The sequence below is a fragment of the Martes martes genome (assembly GCF_963455335.1).
Source record: "Martes martes genome assembly, chromosome: 8".
In the NCBI taxonomy this organism is placed as follows: Eukaryota; Metazoa; Chordata; class Mammalia; order Carnivora; family Mustelidae; genus Martes; species Martes martes.
The window spans coordinates 102,929,234-102,957,188 of record NC_137895.1 but is presented as its reverse complement, the minus strand read 5'-3'; the positions used below and the strand labels follow the sequence as shown (position 1 = coordinate 102,957,188).

Genomic DNA, 27,955 nt, shown 5'->3' with positions numbered 1-27,955 from the left:
GCAATCAGCTCTTCTCGGAGCGCATGCGCAGCTGCAAGAATGGCTGGTAATCATTGGAGGGCTGGTGGCAGGGGGCGGAGAGCTCCGGTGTCTGGTTTTGGGCGGGAATTGAAACCGCCGCTGCTGCCAACGAGAACTTGAAAGCTGCGAATTTCCAGCCTAGGTGGGGGCCATGGTCCGGCCTGTGAGGTGAGTAGTTCGTGACAGCGGCGGCGATGGGGAGAAAAAGCAGGAGGACTCTGTAGGCAACTTCGTCTACACACGATTGAGGGGAAAGGGCCAAATGGGACGGCGGGTAGCGACGGTGGGGTGGGATGGACGGTTTCTGGGAAGCTGTCCAGTGTCCACTGAGAGTCCCCCAATCCGCAGAAGTATCCTAGCATGCTAACTTTTTCCTTCTCTTTGCCTCCCTTCGCAGCTATTGCGGATTCTTTTACCCACCCATTCAAATAAGCCCTGGTTATGTTAGCGTTGGAACAGCGCTTTACATTTCACCGAGCTCCTGCTTGCGTGTTTTTTCATTTTTTCACCACTACAGTTCTTTGAAATAACAGTTTAAATATGCCCGTTTTTATCGATTTAAACTCCTAGGCATAAAGGACAATTTAGCAGAATCACACAGCTAGTGAGTGGCAGGGTAGCACTCAAACCTAAATCTTCTGGCTCTAGATCCTCTGTGCTTTCCATTATACTGTTTGAAACTATTCCCTTTCTTAACCACAGTGGAGTGCTATGGAGGCCTAGAGTCAGCCATTCATTCAGAGAGTTACTGGTATACTGCACTGATTGTGGGAGGTTACATTCCAGTCAAGGGGTAAGGTTAGGGGGCCACAAATCAATACTGCAAAGTGATGCAGAGTGAGCAGGAAAAACTTATTTTAAATAGTGTATTTAGGATGCACCTCTCTGCGGAGATAATACATGATCCGAGACCTGAATGATGAGAATGAGCTAGCCAGTGAAAATCTGGGACAGTCCAGGTAGCGGGGACAAGAGCCAAGGCCCTGAACTTGACTATGTTTAGGGACAGAAAGAAGGCCCCTAAAGCTGTAGCATTAGCAAGCAGTGGAGAGAATTGTAGATTAGGTCAGAGAAATAGGTAGGGGCCAGAGTAGGTAGGACCTTGTAGGCTCTAGAAAGGAGTTTAGATTTTATTCTATGTAGAATGGGAAGCCAATGGAGAGTATTAAGTAGAACAAGGAAATCTAATTTTGGCTTTATAAAATTCACTGGCTTCTGGTGGAGAAAAATGGAAGATGGGGTGACCAGAATGGGGACAGGGAAACTATTATATCATTGGATAATGGTTTGGAGTAGGGTGTTAGCAGTGGACATGGAATGGGACAGATAAATTTGGGATATATTTTGGAGATATTGCTGACAGAACTTGTTGATGAAGTGAATGTAGAGGTAAGGGGAAAAAAGAATCAAAAATGATTTCACAGTGTTTTTGGCCTGAGCTACTTGAGTGGATGATCCTTGTACTAACCAGGGTAGGGAAGACTAGGAAAGGGAACAGCTTCGGGTGTGGGGGATCAGGAGTTCCATTTTTGAGCTCACGAAGTCTGAAATGGATTTAAACACCCAAATAGCTAAGACATAATCTCCTTGTCTGGAATAGCAGTTGTCAAAGTATGGTCTACAGACCCCTAGGGTTCTCTGAAACCCTGTAAGGAGGTCCATGACGTCAAAACTATTTTGATAGTAATCCCAAGACATTGCTCACTTTATTCATTGTTCTGTCATCTGCACTGCAATGGTGGCATAACTGCTGGAGCCTCAGCACAAATTAAGACAGTGGCACCAAACTGCACAAATATCTTTGTATTCATTACTGCTGCACATTCAGAGTACAAAAAAGTAAAAAGAGAGAGAGAGAGAGAGAAAATGCCAGTTTCACTTAAGACTGTGTTTGATGAAACAGTAAGAATTCTCATATTATAGCTCAACTGTTGAGCGCACTTCTTTTATTAAGAGGTTTTATTATATTTTACTATTATTCAGTCCTCAGAGTTTCTAAAGGGGTTTTCGTATTTTATTCAGCTTTCAAATTCTTTAACTTCAAAGAGTAGGAGAGTGATAACAGTTACATATGTACACATAAACTACTTCTACGGTGGTTGTCTTCAGGGAAAGCACTTGTGAGATTGAGTTGGGAGCTGAACTGACCTCTTTTGTCATAGAACACCATTTGTTTGAAAGAACTGGCCTACTAGGTTATTCACACTTGTATTTGGCAGAAGATAGGCAAGAAAACCACAATGCTGTTTTATTTAGTGCCTAGGGGAAGGGGGAAGAAAGTGAGTTTATTTTTTTCCACTTTGAATATCACTTTCTTCTAATGGCTCTCTAAAGTAGGAGAAAGATTTGTTTCAGGTGGCAGGTACAAGTCACTCACCATTGTTTCAGTGTCCAGTGCATAAAAAACATTATTTAGTATTGTGGGGAGATTTAAAAAAGAGAGACAATAGCTTTCAGTGTCAAATTTATAATCTAATAAGGAGACAGAATGCACAGATAAAACTAAAGCATACATGTAACAGGAACTTATAAGTGCCCCACAGCAATTAAACAGTATGTAAATTGTGTTAATGATATTATTTTTACTTTGATGGTTATCTGAATACATATTTTCCTTATCAGATATATCAAGTATAGTTGTAATTATTTCAGCTAATGCTAAGTTCCAACTGTAAAATCCAACTCGTGTTTCAAGTTTAAGTATTCTTAAGAGAGTCAAAACACATTTTCCTTTACTCAGTGGTCTTAAGGATTGGAGGTGGGAAATCGGCATTTGTGTAATTAAATTTCTTTCTTGGTCATAGGCATAAGAAACCAATCAATTACTCACAGTTTGAGAATTCTGACAGCGATGGTAAGTGGAGATTCATATTTTTGTTTTAAAAATTTGGAAATTTATTTTCTCAGAATTTATATAACGTAGAACTCTAACATTGAACATATTGTCCAGGCGTATATGAGCTAGGGCTGTAAAAGTGATGTCCTAAGCATTTGGGATGATTATGCTGATAATTACACTGGCAAGAATTATGTAGGTAAGTGATAAATGAACAGGGCTAGGTGAGATGGCTTTTTAGATCTAAGCTATTCTAGGTTCATGTTTCTCATAGTGGGGTTTGTCTCCTCTTGTCCCTTTCCCTAAGAAGAAACACATTGTCTATTAAAACACAAATGTGTTACAGAATATAATGTGAAATCCCCATTAATGATACAATAAACAAAAACTTATATACCACATATTCTTTATCTATTCATCAGTCAGTGGACATTCAGGCTCTTTCCATAATTTGGCTTTTGTAAATAATGCTGCTACCAAGAACCGTAAGATACCTGGGAATAAACCTAACCAAAGAGGTTAAGGATCTGTACTCGAGGAACTACAAAACACTCATGAAAGAAATTGGAAAAGACACAAAAAGATGGAAGAGCTTTCCATGCTCATGGATCAGAAGAATAAACATTGTGAAAATGTCCATACTGCCTAGAGCAATCTGTACTTTCAATGCCATCCTGATCAAAATTCTACCGGCATTTTTCAAAGAGCTGGAAAAACAATCCTAAAATTTGTATGGAACCAGAAGAGACCCTGAATTGCTAAGGAAATGTTGAAAAAGAAAAACAAAACTGGGGACATCATGTTACCCGATTTCAAGCTTTACTACAAAGCTGTGATCACCAAGACAGCATGGTACTGGCACAAAAACAGACACATAGACCAGTGGAACAGAGTAGAGAGCCCAGATATGGACCTGCAATTCTATGGTCAAATAATCTTTGACAAAGCAGGAAAACATATCCAGTGGAAAAAAGACAGTCTCTTCAATAAATGGGGCTGGGAAAATTGGACAACTATGTATAGAAAAATGAAACTCGATCATTCTCTTACAACCATACACAAAGATAAACTTGAAGTGGATAAAAGACCTCAACGTGAGGCAGGAATCTTATCAAAATCCTAGAGGAGAACATAGGCAGTAACCTCTTCGACATCGGCCACAGCAACTTCTTTCGTCTCCAAAGGCAAAGGAAACAAAAGTGAAAATGAACTTTTGGGACTTCAAGATTAAAAGCTTCTACACAGCAAAGGAAACAGTCAACAAAACAAAAAGGCAACCTACGGAATGGGAGAAGATATTTGCAAATGACACTACAAAGGGCTGATATCCAGGATCTATAAAGAACTTCTCAAACTCAACACTCACAAAACAGATAATCATGTCAAAAAATGGGCAGAAGACATGAACAGACACTTCTCCAAAGAAGACATACAAATGGCTAACAGATACATGAAAAACTGTTCATCATCATTAGCCATCAGGGAGATTCAAATCAAAACCACATTGAGATACCACCTTACACAGAATGGCCAAAATTAGCAGGACAGGAAACAACAAGTGTTGGAGAGGATGTGGAGAAAGGGGAACCCTCTTACACTGTTGGTGGGAATGCAAGTTGGTGCAGCCACTTTGGAAAACAGTGTGGAGATTCCTTAAGAAATTAAAAATAGAGCTACCCTGTGACTCTGGAATTGCACTACTGGGTATTTACCCCAAAGGTACAGATGTGGTGAAAAGAAGGGCCATCTGTACCCCAATGTTCATAGCAGCAATGGCCACAGTTATCAAACTGGGGAAAGAATCAAGATGCCCTTCAACAGACAAATGGATAAAGAAGATGTGGTCCATATATACTATGGAGTATTATGCCTTCATCAGAAAGGATGAATACCCAGCTTTTGCATGGACTGGACTGGAAGAGATTATGCTGAGTGAAATAAGTCAAGCAGAGAGAGTCAATTATCATATGGTTTTACTTACTTGAGGATCATAAGGAATAATATGGAAGGATATTGGGAGATGGAGAGAAGAAGTGAGTTGGGGGAAATTGGAGGGGGAGACAAACCATGAGAGACTGTGGACTCTGAGAAACAAACTGAGGGTTTTGGAGGGGAGGAGGTGGGGGATTGGGTGAGCCTGGTGGTGGGTATTAAGGAGGGCACGTATTGCATGGAGCACTGGGTATGGTGCATAAACAATGAATTATGGAACACTGAAAATTAAATTAAAAAATAATGCTGCTATAAACATCGGGCTGCATGTATCTCTTTGAATTAGTATTTTTTGGTAGCCTTTGGGTAAATACCTACTAGTGCAATTGCTGGGTCATATATTTTTCAGTCATAAAGAAGAATGAAATCTTACTAACATGCAACAAATGACATGAATGATGCTAAGTGAAATAAGTCAGAGAAAGACAAATACTGTATGATCTCACTCATATGTGGAATTTAAGAAACAAAACAGATGAAAATGGCAGGGGGCAGTGTGGAAGAAAGTCAAACCAAGAAATACAGTATTAACTATAGAGAACAAATTGATGGTTACCACAGTGGGGGTGGGTGGAGGATTGGGGGAAATAGGTGATGGGGATTAAGGAGGGCACCACTTGTGATGAGTGCTGGGTGTTGGTTATAAGTGTTGAATCGCTAAATTCTAATAAACTAATATTACACTGTATGTTAACTAACAGGAGTGTAAATAAAAACTTGGAAGAAAAAAAAAAAGACCTGGATGAAAGGTTAGGAGTAAGCTATACCCTATACGTGATTTTGACGTATTTTTTTTGTCTCTGCTTTAAGGGAATTTTGGTCAGAAAGTGTGAGAAACATTTAGTTAGATTACATTATACTTCGAAGTAGGTTTTGTATTTCTCAGACCACCAGAGCTTTCTGTGAGTCAAATGTTTTAGTAATCCTGAGATTTGAAGGAAACTGTTTTTTTGCTTTGGGCTTGACTATAAGTGTGTCTAAGACTTGGAAGAAAATAGTAGACACTCTAACTTGTAGCTATTTATTACAGTCATCAATAGGTCAGTAGATTTTTATAAATTGCCAGTTGTGTTCTAGACATAGTGGAGGTGGGGGGCAAGCCACAAGTTATCATATTCCTACTCGGGGAAGCTTGAAAGAGACAACATGTATTAATACTAATGCTGCAATTAAGACTACATGTGTCAGAGGCTATGCACACGTGTGTCATGCATGAGTGTAAAAGCTATAAGCAACAATTTTATGTTGAGTGTCACTGGAACTTTATCAGTTTTTGCTAGACTGGTAATTTAAAAATAAAGGCCACTAAAACGAAGTTGAAAAGCATGAGCGATAATAAAGGTAAATAATACGCCAACAATACTTTTTACGTTGTGGCAGTTAAACAATTTTCTTAATGTTTAAATCTTGAATGCACACTGTAATGAATTTCAACTGCTCAGAAAATGTTGTTTCTTACTTACGAAAAGCAATTTCATAGACCTTTATTTTTGATTCACACATAAATAGATGACTTTGTTTCTGCAACCGCACCTTTAAATAAGAAACCCAGAACAACACCAAAGGAGTTAAAACTAGAAACAAGGAAACCTAAGCTGAAGAATCTCCAGAAAGAAGATATCCCACTACAAGAGAAAACACCTAAAAAAAGGTGAGAGGTAAGACATAGAGTAAATATACATTAGATGTGTTCATTTAAGAGAGAGACAGATTCAAACTCTTGGTTTAAATTATTACTTGAGCAGAGCCCTAGGTATTATTTTATTTAGTGGGTGTAGGAGAACAGGGATGTAACATTCATCCCCTTCTGATTTTCTGCCTTAGAAATTCACAGACATGTAAGGAAATACTCATTTAAGTATTAAGACAATCATAATTACAACGTTTAGGAGTTATAGCTTACTTTGGTAGGACTCTGTACCTGCCTCTAAAGTCCTCAAGTCTTATAAGGCTACTTTGTTAAAAATTATATTTGTAAGGATAATTTTACAAAAATTAAACAATGTATTTTTCTGTAGATAGAAGATATTTTCTCTTTATATTGTTGAGAGTTGTCCAGCGCTGAGAAGTTCCAATAGTTCGTAGATGAATTCTGGATTTTCATTAGTTAGTACCAAAAGAGAAGAGAGAATGACGGAAGCAAGTCCCGAGAGGCCCCAAACCTGTAGAATGGAGAAGAGAGGGGCTGAAGGGGAGTATTAACAAATGGAAGGTAGGGCATGATATGGTTCACTGCAGCTTTCTTTTTTTTTTTAATTCATTTTTGTTTTTGAGCTGCTTGTACTACATTTTAAATACAGTGAAAAAATAACCTACAAATGGATGAGAATATTTCCCAGTCATATAATTGATGGGGGATTTGTATTCAGAATATATATAGAACTTCTACAACTCAACAGTAAAAAGACTAATAAGCCAATTTACAAAATGGGCAAAGGATTTGAGTAGACATTTCTCCAAAGAAGTTCTACAAATGGCTAATAAGCACATAAAAGATGCCTGACATTATTAGCCATTGGGGAAGAGCAAATCAAAACTGTGGTGAGACAGTACTTCGCACCCATTGGGATGGCCATAATCAAAAACACAGATGGAAACCACTGTTAAAGAGGATGTGGAGAAATTGGAACTCTCACACATTGTTGCTGGGAATGTAAAATGGTGCAGCCACATTGGAAAGCAGAGATAGCAGTTCCTCCAAATGTTAAATACAGAGTTATTTTATAACCCAGCCAAGGTATATACCCAGGAGGGATGAAAACATATACATACCCACAGAAAAACTTGGACATGAAGAAGGTTCACAGCATTATTCATAATAGCCAAAAAATGGAAGCAATCCAGATGTCTACCAGCTGGTGAATGGATAAATAAAATATGGTCTCTGCATACAATGGAATATCATTCAGCAATAAAAATAAGTGCTGATATATGCTACAACATGGATGAACCTTGAAAACATGCTGAGCAAAAGAAGCTAGCCATAAAAATTCACATGTATGATGCCACTGATGTGAAATGTCTAGAATAGGTGAGTCCGTAGAAAGAGAAGGTAGATTAGTGGTTGCCAGGTGCTGGGGAGGGCTAAGCAGGGAGTGACTGCTAAATACTCTGAAATTAGATAGCAGTGAAGGTTTCTCAACTCTGAATGTACTAAAAACTACTGAATTGTATACTTTAAAAGGGTGAGTTTTATACTATGTGAGTTATATCTCAATAAAACTTGTTTTTAAAAAAATAATAAATCCCTCAAGGTACATCTCAGTATTTCATCTTTTATGTAACCTTTTTTTTTTTTTTTTTTTTTTTTAAATTTTGAGTTCTTTTCTTACACATCATAGTGCTTTGGACCACCTTGAATAGGATATATAATAATCTGCATATATAGGATAATTATTAGTATGTCTTATTTCCCTACCCTCCTCATTAATTGCAGACTCCTTGAGGGTACTTTTAGTATTCTATCTAGTGCATGCCTCATACATAGTAAGTACTTGGTGACATAGTTGTTAAAACTGAGATTGGGAGGAACAGATGTTAAAAACCAGTTTAAGGGATGCCTCGGTGGCTCAGTGGGTTAAGCCTCTGCCTTTGGCTCAGGTCATGAACTCAGGGTCCTGGGATCAAACCCCGCATTGGGCTCTCTGCTCAGCGGGGAGCCTGCTTCCCCCTCTTTTTCTGCCTGCCTCTCTGTCTACTTGTGATCTCTCTATCAAATAAATAAATAAAATCTTAAAAAAAAACAGTTTAATATAAGAGCTATAATACTTGTCTAAAGGAGGTGTGAGTGAGGTCAAGGAAGATTTCTAAGTGGACTTTTGAGCCAAGTCTTTATTCTAGGTTGAGCAGGTGCTTGGAGTGGGTAGTTGGGACTGACATTACACAGAAAAGAAGCAGTACTTACAAGGGCGCTTGCTGCTCCTCTTCAGTCTCTTGTGCTAGACGTAACATGACATTATTACATATTAGCAGTGTTGTCAGTAAAGTCAATTATGATTATGATTACTGTTTAAAAACATTTTTGTGAGGTTGGTAGCTCTTAAATAGTAATTCAGGAAAATCGCAGATTTTGCTGTTTGGTTGAGATTGATGTTTTTAAAGACTCATTTTTATTTGTGTGTCCACCTTAGGATGGCTTTAGATGACAAGCTCTACCAGCGAGACTTAGAAGTCGCACTAGCTTTATCAGTGAAGGAACTTCCAGCAGTCACCACTGATGTAGAAGAGGCTCAAGATAAAAGTAACTTCATTTTCCATATATTTATCTTTATAACCTTATTGTTCCTGTCATCATTTCTCTGGATGAGCCTTCACAGAGGAAAGAATAAAATGTTAATGCCTGGGACAACAAATGGAGCAATTTGTAGAGGGCCCAGTTAGATCCGGCATTTTATTCTGCTGTGTAAATCTCTGCGCGCACACACATCTCTGCTTAACACTCACTGTCAGCTTGCGGTCATGGACTATGAGCTTGGGTGTTCAAGTTACATTTTTATTTACAGTGGACATTTAACCTCTCGATCAAATGAATTGGTCTATACAGTCCTAACAATCTACCTGTTTTCTCTCAAAATTCAGATCAGTTAAACACGACCTGATGGTGGTAATTTTTATTTTTTACAACGGTTAAAGATACTAGTTTGGTGAGCAAGCTCAGTGGACATAGAGATGTGTGACTTGTGGATCTCTTTGGGTTTTTCTCCTTTGATTTTTCTGGCAACTGTGCAGCAGATGGCAATATTGATATTCTGGAGAGGCAGAAATCATTATTCCTGGAAAAGATAGTCAAACTGTTAAAATGCTTTTTGGATGAAGTTGTTTGGCTTAACTTATGCTGGAGGATATTTTTAGTTCATTAGCTTATTTAGGGGTATAGATGTTTAAATCAATATTGCCTCCAATTTGGAAGTTATTGAGAATCTGTTGATTAGGGAGCCATTTAGTAATCAGGAAATTGAAGAAATGTAAAAAGAGAATTATCTTATATCCAAAAATTGAGAAAATGAAATTCATCTCTCTTCTGTAAGAGAGGGTAGAATACATAGCAGGATTTCCTTGGAAGTACCACTTCTCATAGATGAATGCACTGTATAGCAATGGGATTTAATAGTACCAATTATCATGACCGAAAGTCCTCTTGAAATACTTTAGATCATTTTAAGGCTATTACAATGATTGAAGAGGCTCTGTTAGTAAGAGCATGTATCTGCCTACGTGGAAATGATGGCTAATATTTGACTGTTTCCTATGTGCTAGGCAATACAATAAAAAATTCCTACATGTGATCGGCGTTTAGTCACCCACAATAAATCCAATTATTCCACACACTGTTTTTTTTTTAATCTCCATGCTATAGATGACGACATTAAGTCTTAGAGAGGATAAGCAACTTTCCCGTGGTTGTATAGCCAATGTAAGTGATAGAGCCTGAATTTAAACAGAAGTCTAAGTCTGTGTGATTTCAGAGCCCAAACTCCTAACCATATGCTAACCTTTCCAAGGTAAATCACTGTGCTCTGAGTTTGGATCGTTTCTCTGTATCTGGGGACTCTTACATCGGAGCACCAATTTTCCTCTTCTCCTTGACTGGTTAAGGTGCATCTGTATTTTTTTTCCTTCTTCCTTGTCTTTAGGCACCGAAAAATGTGGCAGCAGTGGAATCAGAACAGTGACTAAGTCTCCCCATATCTCCAATTGCAGTGTGGCCAGTGATTATTTAGGTAAGTTTTGATATTAATAATAATATTTACTTTTTCTATCAACATTGCTATTTTTCTGACTTATTTAAACACTGCCACTGTAGCTAGAACCAAGATATTTAAATTTGTCAAGGTTCCCTTCTCCTCTTCTCCTTTGTTGCTTTGTGTTTAAGTTTTCTTCCCTCTTACTACAGACCCATTTGCCTTTTCTTCCCTGGGGGAGGGCCATGACGACCCCCGGCTTCTAGCCGATAGCTGTTGACCACGGAAGAAGGGGGCTCCAGTTTTTACCAGTTCTTGGGGGAAAGCCTCCTCAGTTGAGTCTCGCACGTTTCCTTAAACTGGACTCTGTCGTCAGGAGACTGATGTACTGGGATTGACCCAGGTTGGACTCTGTGATCTTTCAGAAGCAGTGGAGGGATGGAGCGGGGCACGTAAAAACAATAGATGTGATAGAAGTCTATCCTGCAGTTCTTTCAATATTACGTGTGACAAAAATTTCCCATTGGTTTTTACACCTCTCCTGAAGATTTGGATAAGATTACTGAGGAAGATGATTTGCACGGTGCTCAAGGGAAAAGAAAAGCAGCATCAAAAGCTGTGGTACAACAGAGGAAGATTCTTTTGGAAGGCAGTGATGGCGACAGTGCTAATGACTCTGAACCAGACTCTGCAACTGGTGAGTTATAGCCTACCTCAAAATTAAGCCTATGGAAATTCAGTTAAAAGTTCTTAGGGACCATTAATGTAATGCAAAGCACTGTGCTAAATGTTTGATATGTGCAAACCTGAGGAACAAACAGGACAATCAAATTCAGCTCTGCCATTTGGAGAGAAAGCTTTATGTGAAGGTGACCTTTTAGTCGTGCCTTGAAAAATGAGTAGCATTTAGGCAAAATACCAGGGCAAAATAGCATTCCTGACTGACAGAAAGGCATAAACAGTGGCATAGATAAGCACCAATGTAAGAAGTCAGTGAGCCTGCAGGAGTGAATGTTATAGAAGAGGCTAAAGGGGCAGGTGGGCACAAGATCATGGAGGGTCTCAGGCCCACTCTGAGACATGTAGACTTTTTTCTGTAGGTAGTGGAAATTCATGACATTTTGGGGTTGAAGTGAGATGAAACCTGTATTTTATTGTGACAGGTCTCCGACTCATTCAGAAATTAGGGCAGATGAGAAGCATAGTAACCATGATAGGACATCATGGTATATTAATTAAAACTCAAGATGAATAAATCCATAAATTTTTGCCAAATCAGGTGATATAGTTTGACAGATTTTAACGTGCTCTTGACAAATGATTTTGTTCATCTGCATTCTGAAATCGTTGAGTATCTGTTCTGTGCATCATATTCTGGACACAAGGAATATAGCAGTGAACAACAACAACAAAAACCAGAGCTCCCTTAAGGAGTTTAAATTCAAGCGAGGGAATACAGACAATAGTGAACCGTAGAATGTATCCAGTGTCATCATAGAAGAGCCCTGAAGAAGAGGAAGGTAGTGTAGAACCGTTTTACATGACCCAGGTCATACCGAAGCAGGCGGTCTCGGGGTCCTAGTTGGAGAAACACAGACATAAGTGGAATATCTGAAAGCAGGAGCCAGTGAAAAAAACGCCCTGGAGAAACAGTATAGGAGAGCACGGGCTGAATGCTTCCCAACTTAAGATTACTGAATACGAAAAAGCCCCAAATGATAAAAATAACCCCTGTCAGTTTAAGTGCTTTTTCAGGGTGATAATCGTAGCACTTCTAGAATGTCGTTGTCATTATCTGAGGCACGCTTGTCAGAACAATCCATAAACAATTTTAAAGTTATGAATTGCAAGTCTACTTAGCATGCCAGTGAAATGAATTTGTCTTTAATAATGGTTCAGATTATTGAATTATTTACTAATGGTTCAAATGTTTGCTTTCTCTGTGGAAATGAAATCACTTGCTTTGTTGGCTGGGTTTATATGGATTATGTTTCAGTCATGATAGAGATTTAAAAAGAAATATTGTGTTATTTGCATTTGAATTTCAGATAATCTCTCAAATCCTTTTATAAAAATAAGTTTTTATTGAAATTGTAGTTTGGATAGTGACTTTATAGTTGCTTGTATGCCTTTAAAAGTAGTTAAAATCTCTAAAGATAATACATAAATGACCAAAAAGCATATGAAAAGATGCCCAATATCGGTATCATTAGGGAAGTACAAATCAAAATCACAGTGAGCTGTCATCTCACACCCATTAGAATATCAAAAACCAGAAAATAACAAGTGTTGGTGAAGATGTGGAGAAATCAGAACCCTTGTGCACTGGTAGTGGGATTTTCGCTGTGATAAACAGGATGGCAGTTCCTCAAGAAGTTAAAAATATAAGTTATCATATGATCTAGCAATCCCACTTCTGGGTACGTATCCCAAAAGAATTGAAAGCAGGGTCTCAGACTTTTGCACACCCATATTTATAGCAACATTCTTCATGATAGCTAAGAGATGGAAGCAACCCAAATGTTCATCAGCGGATTAATGGATAAACACCATGTGGTCTCATGTACAGTGGGGTATTCAGCCTTGAAAAGGAAGGAAATCCTGTCATGTGCTACAATTTGGATGGACCTTAAGGACTTTATGCTAAGTGAAATAAGCCAGTCACAGAAGACAAATACTGTGTCCACTTAGAAGAGGTATCTAAAACAGTCAAATTCATAGAAACAAAATAGAATGGTGGTTAGCAGAGACGGGGGAGAGGCAGGAATCGGAGTTGTTTAATGGGTACAGTTTCAGTTTTGCAAAATGAAAAAGTTCCAGAGATCTATTGCACAACAATGTGAATATATTCAACATTACTGAACTCCACACGTTAAGAGGATTAAGATAGTAAATTTTATGTTAATATGGTTTTCTTTTAACCCCAATTAGAAAATTTTTTAAAAGAAGAAAATAATCATTTTTAAAAAGTAACTAGCTTGGTTTCAGGTTGTTTTTCTTGTTCAGTTTTACGTAAGCAAATATTTTTGAGATGAAATATGAGCCATAGTTCTGAGAGAGGAATAGATTTAATTTCAAGTTCTGTATAGTCAAATGGTGATTTAAGATATAGAAAACTCCAAAAATAGGAAAGAAAACATTTACTGAAATATGTGCTTCTAGAGTTATGCTGGATTTGAGGACTGCAAGAAATACTTCTAACTGAAAATTATTCTCCCTTCCTTTGGACGGATTCAAGACCTGTTAGCTGTTGGGTGGGAGATGTGGTTGTCAAATGGTGATCTTATTGTGAAATCTGATTATTAGGGCCATTATCATTATAACTAGGACAGTAGTCACAACAGGAAGCTGTTGTGATAACAGTGATTTGTCAATAAATGGGATGTCCAAATCTTTAGTTATGAGACTGGTTAGGACAATGGGAGAAAATAATGCTAAGTGTTTATATAGTAGTATACATTCTTAGATTCTAAGAATTGTCCCTTATCTAGCATAATCTGTGGACTAAAATGACTGCTACTTCTCCAGCTCTTTGAGAGCTGGTTTGGTTTTTCCCCCTCGTTACATTATTTTGGTTTCCACCAAACTAAAAGTACGGCTGTTCTCCCTATGAAATGCCCTGTGGTCCACCCTGAGAAACAGTCCTTCTGTTGGAGGTTGCTGACTCATTAGCTGTGGTGATAACTGCCTGCTGGCCTGTGCCATGGTTGTATAAAATAAGCTTTAGACAGAATTTTCTCCTTGTCTCTCTAACTTTTTCTGTTCCCTACCTGAGGTTGCAAAAGCCTTATCCTATCATCTGGCTATGTAAGCTTCCTTAAGCTATCCCAGCCAAGCCTGCTTTACCTTTAAACTTGAAGGATAACCTGTTCCTCTTCATGTTTAGTGTACTTTGGGGAGCAGTACAATCAATTTATTTTCTTTCACCCTAAGCCAGTGGTGACTGACAACTCTCCAGTCCCCTCAGAGGTGATTGCTTAGTGCACTTGAATGTGTAACTGATATTGTTTCAGACAACCTGAAGTTATTTTTGAGCGGGAGCCTTTTCTTTAGGGGACATGTCAGAACTTTCCCCTTGCACTGACTCACCCTAGATGAGAAGAGAAAGGATCACTGTGACCTTCAGTAGAGAAAGAAAAATGAAAATTGGAGAGAACATAAGACTTCTCTTAAGGACATCTGAAGATTCACAGAATCCATAACCCTACTGTTTGGGCCTGCCAGTTTTGCCAATATGGTATGTTAATGACTTGGGATTCTGGGAGCTCTGTCTTCCCACCACCAAATTATTTAAACTACTGTCTTTGTTGCCTGATGATGATCAGTTGGACCCCATCTTTAGAAAAGTTTGATGGAGTTTAGCCACCTCCTACCATTTATCCTCTCAAGCCAAGAAAAGAATACATGCACACCAATACTGTTGGATATATAGGAAGTTTTGTCCTCCTAGAGTCTGCATTTTGAAATTTCGGAGAAACTCCACTGCTTGCCCTCCCCACCTAGATCCTTTCGGAACTCCAGAAATAATTATTTGATTTTACAAAGTACTATTTCTAGCAGCCTCCATGTGGTCTGCTGGCATTATACGGCGTCTTCTATATAACCCAGTAATCATTATGCGAGTATATGGGTTGATTACTCTCATACCTGTTTTTAACTTTTTATTTGTGTGGAAAGACAGATAGAATAAGGAAATTGCAGTTTGAAGATCATAAAGATGTTAATTTAGGCAAAGACCATCAATGGAGGGCTGATGAGGACCTTCACAATGAGGGTTTGGACAGCTGAGCCAACTAAGAGTAGGACAGATGTTATGTGCTTTGTGAACTGATACGATATGGAGTACAGAGCATCACTCATGAAGGGATCACTTAGGAAAAAAAAATAAGGTGAGCCTCATTCTAATTGAGCCTTGAGAAAATTCCAACTCACAGAGTAAGCTAAATGACACCATGAGGAAGAAAACAGACAAATCCAGAATGTTGGAAGTTCTATAGGACATCTGACCTGGTTACTTCAACAACTCAGAGGCATTGGGGTGAAAAGGGAAGGGATACTGCTCTTTTTAAAAGTGATTAATATTGACTGGGTAGAAGACAATACCAAGAAACTATTGTTGATACTGTAAGATATGATAATGACATTGTTGTGTTAAAAAAAAAAAAAGCCCATTTTTCAGAGACATACTCAGAAGTATCTAGAAGTGTAATGACCTGATGTCTCGGATTTATTTTAACATACTCCGAGCAGGGAGGGGAAGAGAAGACAAGAGAGAGATGAAACAAATATAGGAGAGTATTGATGAATATTGAGTCTGAGCGGTAGTTTATTATTGTCTATTGCTGTATATGCTTGGGAATGTTTATGTAAACTATTTTTTATATAAAATATTATTTCCTACAGATAGGTAAGTATTATATACGGTGAGCATAACAGTGGTTATCTCCGAGTGGCAAGGTTAGGAGTGGATTTTCTTTTGCCTTGATATTTCTTTTTTTTTTTTTTTTTTTTTTTTTTTAAGATTTATTTATTTATTTGACAGGGAGAGACTTAGCTAGAGACAGAACACAAGCAGGGGAGTGGGAGAGGGAGAAGCAGACCAGCAAGCAGGGAGCCCAAGGCGGAGCTCGATCCCAGGACCCCAGGATCATGACCTAAGCAGAAGACAGATGCTTAATGACTGAGCCACCCAGGCACCCCTTGCCTTGGTATTTCTTTGGTGTGCTCTCTATTTCCTGCAATAAGTATGTACTGTTTTATGATATAGAAAATGTAAGGAAGTTTTTATAAATATAGTACTACTACTTACTTACACTTAGTATTCAGAATTTATTATTTATAAGACATGATGTTCTTTTTTTTTTTTTTTTAAAGATTTTGTTTATTTATTTGACAGACAGAGATCACAAGCAGGCAGAGAGGCAGGCAGAGAGAGAGAGGAGGAAGCAGGCTCCCCACTGAGCAGAGAGCCGATGCAGGGCTCGATCCCAGAAACCTGGGATCATGACCTGAGCTGAAGGCAGAGGCCCCAACCCAATGAGCCACCCAGGCCCCCAAGACATGATGTTCTGACTCCCCTCCCCTGGCCTTCCCCAGAACAGAAGAATCATTGCTTAACTATCAGATATTCTTTTTTCTTTTTAATTTAATTTTATTTAAATTCAATTAATTAACATATCCTGTATTATTAGTTTCAGTGCTCATTACATCATGTGCCCTCTTTAATGTCCTTCACCCAGATACCCCATCCCCTCAATCCCCTTCCCCTCCAGCAAACCTCAGTTTTTTCTTAGAGTTAAGAGTCTCTCATGGTTTTTCTCCCTCTCTGATTTTGTCTTATTTTATTTTTCCCTCCCTTCTCCTATGATCCTCTGTTTTGTTTCATAAGTTCCGCATATGAGTAAGCTATGATAATTGTCTTTCTCTGATGGACTTATTTGGCTTAGCAAATACCCTCTAGTTCCATCCACGTCACTGCAAATGGCAAGATTTCATTTTTTTAAAAATTTTATTTATTTATTTGACAGACAGAGATCACAAGTAGGCAGAGAGGCAGGTAGAGAGAGAGGAGGAAGCAGGCTCCCCGCTGAGCAGAGAGCCCGATGTGGGGCTCGATCCCAGGACCCTGAGATCATGACCTGAGCTGAAGGCAGAGGCTTTAACCCCCTGAGCCACCCAGGCACCCCAAGATTTCATTTTTTAATGGCTGAGTAATTCCTCTGTCGATGGACATGTGGGCTCTTTCTGTAGTTTGGCTATTGTGGACATTGCTGCCATAAACATTGAGATGCAGGTGCCCCTTCAGATCACTATATTTGTATCCTTCGAATAAACACCTAATAGTGCAATGCTGGGTAATGTGGGGTAGCTCTGTTTTTAGCTTCTAGAAGAACCAAAGTGGCTCACCAGCTTGCATTCCCACCAGCAGTGTAAGAGGGTTCCCCTTTCTCTGCGCCCTTGCTAACACTTGTTGTTTCCTGACTTGTTAATTTTAGCCATTCTGATTGGCGTGAGGTGGTATCTCATTGTGGTTTTGATTTGTATTTCCTTGATGATGAGTGATGGTGAGCATTTTTTCATGTGTCTGTTAACCATTTGTATGTCTTCTTTGGAGAAATGTCTGTTCATGTCTTCTGCCCATTTCTTGACTGGATTATTTGTTTTTTGAGTGTCAAGTTTAATAAAGTTCTTTATAGATCTTGGATACTAGCCTTTTATCTGATAAGATATTTGCAAACATCTTCTCCCATTCTGTAGGTTGTCTTTTGGTTTTGTCGACTGTTTCCGTTGTTGTGCAGAAGCTTTTTATCTTGATGAAGCCCCAAGAGTTCATTTTTGTTTTTGTTCCTCTTGCCTTAGGAGACATGTTTAGCAAGAAGTAACTGCAGCCAAGGTCACAGAGATTACTGCCTGTCTTTTCTTCTAGGATTTTGATGGATTCCTGTCTCACATTTAGGTCTTTCATCCATTTTGAGTTTATTTTTGTATGTGATGTAAGAAAATGGTCCAGTTTCATTCCTCTGCATGTGTTTGTCCAATGTTCCCACCACTATTTGTTGAAGAGACTGTCTTTTTTCCATTGGATATTCTTTCCTGCTTTGTTGAAGATTAGTTGACCATAGAATTGAGGGTCCATATCTGGGCTCTCTATTCTGTTCCATTGATCTACGTGTCTGTTTTCGTGCCAGTACCATACTGTGTTGATGATTACAGCTTTGTAATAGAGCTTTATTAGCTCTTTATTAGCTCTAAGTCTGGAATTGTGATGCCGCCAACTTTGGTTTTCTTTTTCAACATTCCTTTGGCTCTTCGAGGTCTTTACTGGTTCCATATAAATTTTAGGATGATTTGTTCCAGCTCTGTGAAAAATGTTGATTTCTAGAGCAGCTGTAGCTAGTTAACCTATCACCTCACTGGCTTGTATCATCCCATGTAATACAGAGAAGAGCTTGTGGGAAATGAGAGGTGTGTCCCAAATGAAATCATACATAGGATTATCAGTTAAGATGTTGTGGTATGTTTAGTCTCTTCTCGGTTCCCAATGGGGTTTTATTCTAGAATATTGACGTTTACGTGATTTAAAAAAGTATACTGTTATTATTACCATCAAGGTCCTTGTTTTGAAGGAGTTGCTAATATTATGCCCTACCATTCTTCTGAAGTTACTAAGTTAAATTGGAAAAATTGAAAGTAAAGATTACTGATGAAAAATTATAATGATAATAGTAAGAACAAACAGTTCTGTTTTCCTTGTTGTTTGCCAGATGTTATTCTAAACGCTCTACCTGTATTAACTCATTTAAGCTGCACAACAAGCCTCTGATGTAGGCTTTATGATGGTCCTCATTCTATACATAAGAAACCTAAGCACAGTGAAGTGAGCAGACTATCTGAGGCCACACAACGTGTAAGCAGAGGGGCCAGGATTCCAACCCAGGCGACCACGCTCTCAGTCCTGCCGCGGCACAGCAGAGTGCGAGCTGCCCAAGAATTTAGTGCAAAGGCAGTAAAGTCAAGGCAATAGAAACCTCACTTTGTTTTAAAATTGAAGTAAAGTGACATACAATGTTACATTAGTTTCAGGTACACATGGAAGCCTCACTTTTTAGAACAAAGGTCAGTATGTAATCCTCTGTTTTAGGTGGAGAGTCTGAGGATGACGCAGATTTTAGTGAGAGTGAAGACGATGATGAAGACTTCACTGTGGGAAAAAATAAAGCGAAAGAAATTAAAAAGGAAGAAGTGAAGGTAAAATCCCCAGTTGAGAAAAAGGAGAAGAAACCTAAATCCAGATGTGATACTTTGGGTAAGCTTAGTCCAAAACACTTAATTTTATAAAGGAAATATATTTGGTTTATTTAATGTGTTTTTCTTCTCTCTGCCTTTTTTCTTCTTAAGTTTTTGCCAGTGTTCACTTCTAGCTAAGGTACATAGGAAGGGGGCGGGGAAGGGAGCAAAGCAGACGAGAGTTCTGAGCCCCACTACCTGTGGAGCTCTTACTAGAATTCCCCTCCTGTGGCACTGATGACCACCCTCCGAGACAGCTAGGGTTACCTGCATTTTACAGTGAGAAAACTGAGGCTCATGTTCAATAACTTGTTGGAATTCTTACAACTAATTATTTGAGGAGCTGGAATTTACACCCAGTTTTATCCATTTAGAGCCCAAGCTCTAGCCACTGGACCATATTTTTTCCAGACAATGAACAGGGAAATTTGCATGATTCTCATTTCTTGCTTTCGTGCTTACCTCAGTCTTTGATTTGAGAACCCTTTTGCTCATGTTTAGGGCTTCTTTGGTTTTTTAAAACAAATTCTGTTAGAAACAGTTTTTATAATAAAACTTGAAATTTATGACAATTTGAGCACGGAATACCTGTTTCTTATGTAAAAGAAGATAGGATATTCTTGAATTCATAATATATGATAGATTATTATAAAATATAATGTACATTAACCTGATTTTTCTTTCCTTATTGATATATATTTTAATGTCTTAGTTCTTTGAAACTAAAATTTCCATTATTTAGACTCCCCCTATTAGTCGTGGGAGCTGCTTTCACTAAAATAGCATGGTGCTGAGTACTTACTAAGAAATGACAACTAAATACTGATTGAGGCATATTCCTCCCTCCACTCTATTTTGAATTAATGAGGTTCTAATTAGTGTCTTCTTCTTTTTTTTTTTAAAGATTTTATTTATTTGAGAGAGAGAGAGAGCACGAGCTGGGGGCCAGAGTACGCAGAGGGAGAGGGAGAAGGAGACTCCCTGCTGAGCAGGGAGCTCGATGCGGGGCTGGATTCCAGGACCCTGAGATCATGACCTGAGCCAAAGGCAGAGGCTTAACCAACTGAGCATCCCAGTTAGTGTCTTTTTAAATTGACAAAGTCATCTGGTTTTGAGAAATTAGATTTTAGGCACAGAGGGTTTTAGAGAGAAAGCAGTGTATTAGTTTCTGAGTGCTGCCATAACAAATTACCACAAACATAGTGGCTTAAAACCACAAGTTTATTATCTTATAATTCTGTAGGCCACAAGTTCAGAGTGGTTCTCACTGCACTAAGATCAAGCTATAGGCAGGACTGTTTCCTTTTTGGAGGCTCTGGGAGAAATTTTCCTTTTCCTGCCTTTTGTAGCATCTAAAGGCCACCTGCATTCTTTGACTGATGGTCCACTTCCACCTTCAAACCAGCAAAGGCAGGGACTTTCTCACATCACATCACCGATTCTCTCCATCTTTCTGCTTTTCATTTTCCCTTGCGAGGACATTGTGAGTACTTTGGGCCATCCAGATAATTCAAGACAAACTCCCCATCTCAAGATCCTTAACTCAGTGCCATCTGCTAAGCCCCTTTGCTGTGCCCTGGCATTTGCAATATGGACATCTTTGGGGATATTCTTATGCCAGCCACAAATAGATAGGAAAAAGTCATTAACAACATGAACATATTTTATATTTTCTTTGGACGTTTGTTTATGCTTCCGCACTAAGACACACGAATAAAATGTCAGTTTCCACATTGGAATTTACCATTTCAAATCTTCTATATACCTTGAAGCATGTTGCTTCACAAGGAAGTTTAATATGTAATATTAGAAGTAAAATTTACCTGCTAAATAATGGGATTAGGAATCAGCAAAGGATTATATTTCTATCCTCACTAATAAGGTATTGAGTAACTTTTGAGAGTCTTTATTCAGGTACATGCTACAGTTTTTCCCTTGATAGAGAAAATCTCGAGAGCTGTGCTGTCCAATATGATAGCCACTGGCCACATGCAGCTGTATTAGATTTAATTAAAGTTAAATAAACTTTGAAAGTCACTTCCTTGGATTTGCTAACCACATTTATTTCAAGTGCTTATTAACAACATGTGGCTAGTGGTTATCACATGGACAGAATTTCCATCGTAGCAGAAAAACTTCTGTGGGACAGTGCTGATCTAGGGACTAGACGTTAACATTAAGAAGAGTATATAATATATATACATAATATATATACATATATATAATATATATAAGAGTATATAATGAAAATTTACGTATTCATATGCATTTAGATATCCCTTAAATCAGGTTACAGTAAGTATTATCTAAAAGTGAGTTTATATTTCACCTCTCCTCCTCCCTTCATTTCCAGCACATCCCTCCAAAAAAAAAAAAAAAACAAAAAACAAAAAACTGAAACCTAGTCCCATTCTTGTGCTTATTCTCTGGGTAAATGACACCATCAGGCAGTGTGCCCATGACAGGAACTTGCAAGTCATGATTATTTCTTTGTCTCCATCACCGCCTGCCACCATCTAATTCCTAGAAGATCTCAATCTCTTGTTCTTTCCTCCATTCACCCCTGGTTCAGGCCCTTATCACCTCTCCCCTAGAGTACCTTAAGAGCCTTAAGTGGTCTGCTTGTCTTACCCTACCATCAGAGAGATGTATTCAGAACACAGGTTTTCCTGAGAAAAATCAGTACCTGATTGTGACTAACCAGACCCCTTCCTTAGTGTGCAAAACTCTGCATCAGTGATGTGCACCCTGTCCGTCTCTCACCCTCCTATCCTTGACTTTCCTGCTCTAGCCATCCTGAACCGGCAGCTCTGCTCCTAGAACTGGCTGCATTCTCCAGCTTTGCATGCTCTTCTCCCTCAGCCTAGAAAACTTTCCTCTCTCTTTACTTTGCAGCCTTGATCTGGCTCAAATTATCCACAGACAACCTCCCTGTAACCTGTTAAACCTATGCACATATATACACAGATCGTAGGTTCCCTCCTACTGTGCATACCTCTAGAGTCGTCTTCTGTCTCATCACACTGCAGGATACACATCTCATTGCTTTTTTCCCCCCTTCTTAGTAGAGTCTAGTGACTGAACTCTATTAGAGTCTAAGTTCCTTGGGAACAAGATCCCTGAGCTATACTCTTTGTAACCCTAGAGCCTAATATATCGTCTTATTGACACGTTCTTTGATGAGACACTGTTATGTCCTGGCTGTAGGTATAGACTCGGGAGGTGGACCTTGTTCCTAATCCTGACTCAGGTACTTAATCAGCTACCAGACTACAGGTGGATTGCTTAGGCTCTCTCCCTTATCTGATAGTGAGAATAGGAATATCTGTATCAGAGTTGCTCAGAGAGTTAAAAGTAATGCATGTGGTATGGGTACCATACTGCCTCGCCTACAAATGCTCATAAGAGATGACTATTCTTAGGCTCTCAGTGAATGTTTGTGTATAATAAGAGTTTTCCAAATTTATGATATTGCCTTTTTAATCTTTATAAGATTATGTAACTTTATAATTTTTATACCTACATGCTAGATTTAATCTTCCTCTGTGAAAAACTTTTTCTATGTATATATTTTTTAAATTTTATTTTATTTAAATTCAGTTAATTAACAGAGTATATTATTGGTTTTGAAGGAAGAGTTCAGTGATTCTTCAGTTGTATATAACACCCAGTGCTCATTACTCTCTCTCATTCCACATATATGTATATAATATTTTATTTTATTTTTTTTTTAAGAATTGACTTCAAGAGACTCTGCTCCAGCTGCTGTGAAATCAGAATCTCAGCCTTCACCAAAAAAGGTTTCTCTTTCTTCAGAGGCCACTAGGAAACCATTACAAATACACAGCCCTTCAGCTGAAAGCAGAAAACCTAAGTGGGTCCCACCAGGTATGGCATATTTCTTGATCAAGGGCAGGGGCTTGGAAAATTATCACTGGCTGATTTTTTTCCCTAGTTTTAAGCATCACACCATATTGTTACATACTTTTCAAAATCAAGGTTTTTAATTGCTGCATTTATTCATCATATGTCATTCCCTTATACTGAGCATCCAGATTGTTTATTATTTTCTCAACATCATAAATAATGTTGTAATAAGCACAAACATCCTTATTTTTAGAAATAAGGCACATCCTTGATTATTTTCTTAGGACAAATTCTTAGTGGTGGATTTACAGTGTCAAAGAGTGTTAACATTTAACATTCCTCATATTTATTTTTGGTAACAAATCTTTTTGCTCAAGACCCACTGGTCACAGTCTGACTGAAGCCTCAAGACCTGTACACGGTCTTCCAGCATTTAACAAATGCCCTTGCAGACTTGACTTCTCTTTGTGGTTTTTTTTTTTTTTTTTTTTTTTTTTTTTTTGCTCTATAGCCAAGTCTCACTGATTTTTCAAGAATTCTTTGACCTTCACTTATCTTGACATTACCAAAAACCTTGTCTAGGCCCTATCCAATTTATGCCCAAACTACCTGTGGCTTTCTAAGTAGTCCTATATCCACTTTCTCTCACCCAACCATATGCACCCTCTAGTCCAAGGAAACTGATACCGTTTTTCTTCCTTAAACACAGTGTGTGTCATCTTCTGTCAGAGCCTGTCTGTGTCCACTTTCCTCCCTGTCTTATGTCTATCCTCATTTTTCCCCTCTCCTTCTCTAAGTCAATCCAAATCTACTCATATCTTTTCATTTATATTTCTTGATTGGTCCACAGTGGTCACCACCTGATGACCAGGTATTAATAGACAGATTTCAGTCTGAGTCAGTATTTTTGTATTGCTGCCTCATGTTTATAGCAGCATTATCAACAATAGCCAAATTATAGAAAGAACCCAGATACCCATCAACTGATGAATGGATAAAGAAGATGTAGTATATACATAAAATGGAATATTACTCAACCGTCCAAAAGAATGAAATCTTGCCGTTTAGATGGAGAACTGGAGGGTATTATGCTAGGCAAAATAAATCAGTCAAAGACAAATACCATATGATCTCACTCATATGTGGAATTTAAGAAACAAAACAGAAGAACATAAGGGAAGGGGGAAAAAAAGAGAGGAAGGCAAACCATTAGAGACTCTTTTTAAATTTATTTTATTTATTTTTTCTTTTCTTTTTTTTATTGTGTTATGTTAGTTACCATACAGTACATCATTAGCTTTTTTTTTAATAAAGATTTTTATTGATTTATTTGACAGACAGAGATCACAAATAGGCAGAGAGGCAGGCAGAGAGGAAGGGAAGCAGGCTCCCTGCTGAGCAGAGAGCCCAATGTGGGGCTCGATGCCAGGACCCTGGGATCATGACCTGAGCCGAAGGCAGAGGCTTTAACCCACTGAGCCACCCAGGCACCCCCATCATTAGCTTTTGATGTAGTGTTCCATGATTCATTGTTTGTGAATAACACCCAGTGCTGCATGCAATCCATGCCCTCCTTAGTACCCATCACTGGACTCATCCATCCTCCCACCCCCCCTCCCCTTTAAAACCCTCAGTTTGTTTCCCAGAGTCCGTAGTCTCTCATGGTTCTTTTCCCACTTTGATTTCTCCCATAACAGACTTTAAACTATAAAGAATAAACTGCAGGTTGCTGGAGGGGAGATGGGTGGGGGGAAGGGGTAATGGGTGATGGGCATTAAGGAGGGCATTTGTTGTGAGGAGCACTGGGTATTATATGTAAGTGATGAATCCCTCAATTCTACTCCTGAGACTAATACTACATTATATGTTACTAGAATTTAAATAAAAACTTGAAATATTTAATAAAAAGCGTTATAAAAAAAACATTGCAGTCTGAGACTACATGATTACTTAATGTCTCTTAATTACAACCTTTCATCTTGTGAAATATAAGGCACATATTGATTCAACAGTTGCACATACTACTCAATGCTCACCATGATAAGCATAGTCCCCACCTGTCCCCATGCAACATTGTTACACTGTTACTGACTACATTCCCTATGCTGGACTTTTCATCTCCATGACTTATTTATTTCATAACTGGAAGTTTGTATCTCTGAACCCTTTATCCCCCTTATCTATTTCACCCATCTACTCCCACCTCCAGTCAGAGAAGGACAAATACTGTATGATGTCACTTAAATGAACTAGTATAAATAAATAAAAAGAATATTCATCATGGTAACAATAATTTAATATTTGAAAAAATAGATTCAAGGAGTATTTGTAAGAATTGCAGTATTTTCAAAAATGCATTGGATTTTTCTGCTACTTTAGAAATTATAACTTCATGCATTTCTTCATTCCTTTATAACCAATGTTAGTTGCTCCCAACTTACCTGTTTCAGTTTGTGCTTAAAGTTTTGGTATCATCATCTTGCTTTCTGAGCATGTTTGAAAATAGGCAGTACTATATTCTTTCTGCCCTTTAGTACTGTTCATTCTTTTGATCTTCTTTTAACTTGATAGAACTTGTATACCACAGTAACTTCAAGTTTATAAGGCTGCAAAATAATTAAGAGCAGGCAGGGATGTGGCAAGAAAACTACAAGAGAATAGTGTTAGGTGACACTATTTTTTTTTTTTTTTTTGCATCTTCTGTTTTATAAGTTGATCATTGTTAAAAGATTGCAAACATACTGAGTATCAGGTGATGTGTTTTCTTTCAGCGACATCTGGAAGCAGCAACAGCAACAGGAGCCCACTGGCAGGGGTGTCTGTTAAGTCTCCAAATCAGAGTCTCCGCCTTGGCTTGTCCAGATTGGCACGAGTTAAACCTTTGCATCCAAATGCTGCTCATAGCTGAGTGTGGCAGTAAACAAACGTTTCATTAAGAGAATCGGAGTTTTACAATGTGTTTCTATTTGAATTGTGTTTCTATTTAAGGAGAGTGTCACAATATAAAGGAATCCTTTAATGTCATGTGAATTGCCTCTGCCTATTTTGTGAAGATGTTCTCTGAAGCTGTTCAAGACTTCAAGAAGAGGATTGTTTATAAGAATTATCTTGTGGTGTCATTTCCTCCTGAAGAATGTATTCTCTTTTTCCTGTATATATAATAAGTCATTGTCATTACGTGGTTGTCCGTTTGACAAAGAGGAAGTCCGTGTTGCATACTGATCTTTTCTAGTAAGATGATTTTGCCTTGTAGCTTTTTCTAATTTATGGCACCTTAAGTTTCACTGTTGAGAATTTATCTGGCGAACGGAAACATTTCCATTTTTCCCAGGAGACATTTCTGAAATCTTAAGTTACATGATCAGTTTTACTGCAAAGATGTTTCATATTTTAGCCAATATTTTTATAGTAAGAATCAGAATTATTTTTCATATTAAAATGGTTGCTGTAATATGGCATATGTCTCCTACTCAGGAGTAGATGTTTATTGTATAGCCAATAGAATTTCATGAGATTTTATGAAGCTGTCATTGTCAAAACCTGTAATACAAGTGCAAGAGTCTCGGTGTGCTCTTTTCCTTGATACCGTTACATCCATCTATCTCTGATTGTCTACATTTCACGATTAAATGAATGTTTTGCGCCAAAAAAAAAAAAAAGTTAAGTCTTTTTGTTGTAACTATAAGGTGGGGGGAGCTGTTTCTTAGAATCATCACTTCATGTTAAGCCAGTGCCTTTAGAGGGTGGCCAAGTAATTAGTCATCCCTATTATGATACATCTATATGATCGATGATAACAGCTCTTCAAGAAGCTTAGATGTGAATTTGTTATAAATAAAAATAGATATAGATATTTTACATTTTATGGTGAGAATTTCAACCAGCTCCTGATCATTTTTTAATAAAGACTCTTCAAATCACGTTACCCATTAGGGGCACCTGGGTGGCTCCGATGGTTAAGTGTCTAACTATCTGTTGCAGCTCAGTTATGATCTCGGGGTCATGGGATTGAGCTCTGCCCTGAGCATGGAATCTCTCAAGATTCTTTCCCTCTCCCTCTGCCTCTTCTCTTCCCCCGCTCTTCAAGTTCTCTCTCTCTTTCTCTCGCTCTCTCTCAAATGGATAAATAAATAAAACCTTTAAAATCATGTTAACCATTAAAACATGTATAATATTATTAGTTGTTTTTTTCTTGGTTTATAGAAACATCTGTTAATGTGAGAATAAGGTATTTAGAATTATAATTAAAGTGAGCATTTGCAGGGGCACCTGGGTGCCTCAGTCAGCAACTGCCTTTGGCTCAGGTCATGATCTCAGGGTCCTGGGATCGAGCTCTTTGTTGGGAATCCCTGCTCAGCAGAGAGTCTGCTTCTCCCTCTCCCTCTGCCCCTCCCCCCTGCTCATGCTCTGTTTCCCTCTCAAATAAATAAATGAAATCTTAAAAAAATAAAGCGAGCATTTGCTTATTGCTATTGTACTTTTTTTTCTTGTGTTTATTTTTGTATTGTCATATACCACCTCTCCTACCCCACTGCATCCCCTTCTTAAAACATGTATTCAGTTATAAGGTATTAAGGTGCTCTATATGGTGCAGTTTAACAGTAAATATTTATTAAGAGCCTACCCTGTATTCGGTACTGATATCACTGATTAATCATCTGGCACCAGCCTGATGAACCTGTTTCCTCTGTGTTATTCCAAGTAAGTTTGGGGGCACCTGTGTGGCTCAGTCGGTTAAGCATCCAACTCTTGATTTCGGCTCAGGTCATGA

The 27,955-nt window shown here is 38.3% G+C and overlaps 1 protein-coding gene across 1 annotated transcript; it reads left to right on the top strand.

Moving 5' to 3' along the window:
- Positions 1-29: 29 nt before the first annotated feature.
- Positions 30-27,624, top strand: RAD51AP1 (RAD51 associated protein 1). Its single transcript, XM_080809990.1, has 9 exons — positions 30-189; positions 2,826-2,875; positions 6,359-6,500; positions 8,980-9,089; positions 10,483-10,569; positions 11,078-11,227; positions 19,172-19,336; positions 23,053-23,205; positions 25,956-27,624. The coding sequence occupies exons 1-9, from the start codon at positions 173-175 to the stop codon at positions 26,090-26,092; spliced, it is 1,011 nt and encodes a 336-aa protein (XP_080666116.1). The 5' UTR covers positions 30-172; the 3' UTR covers positions 26,093-27,624.
- Positions 27,625-27,955: the final 331 nt, after the last annotated feature.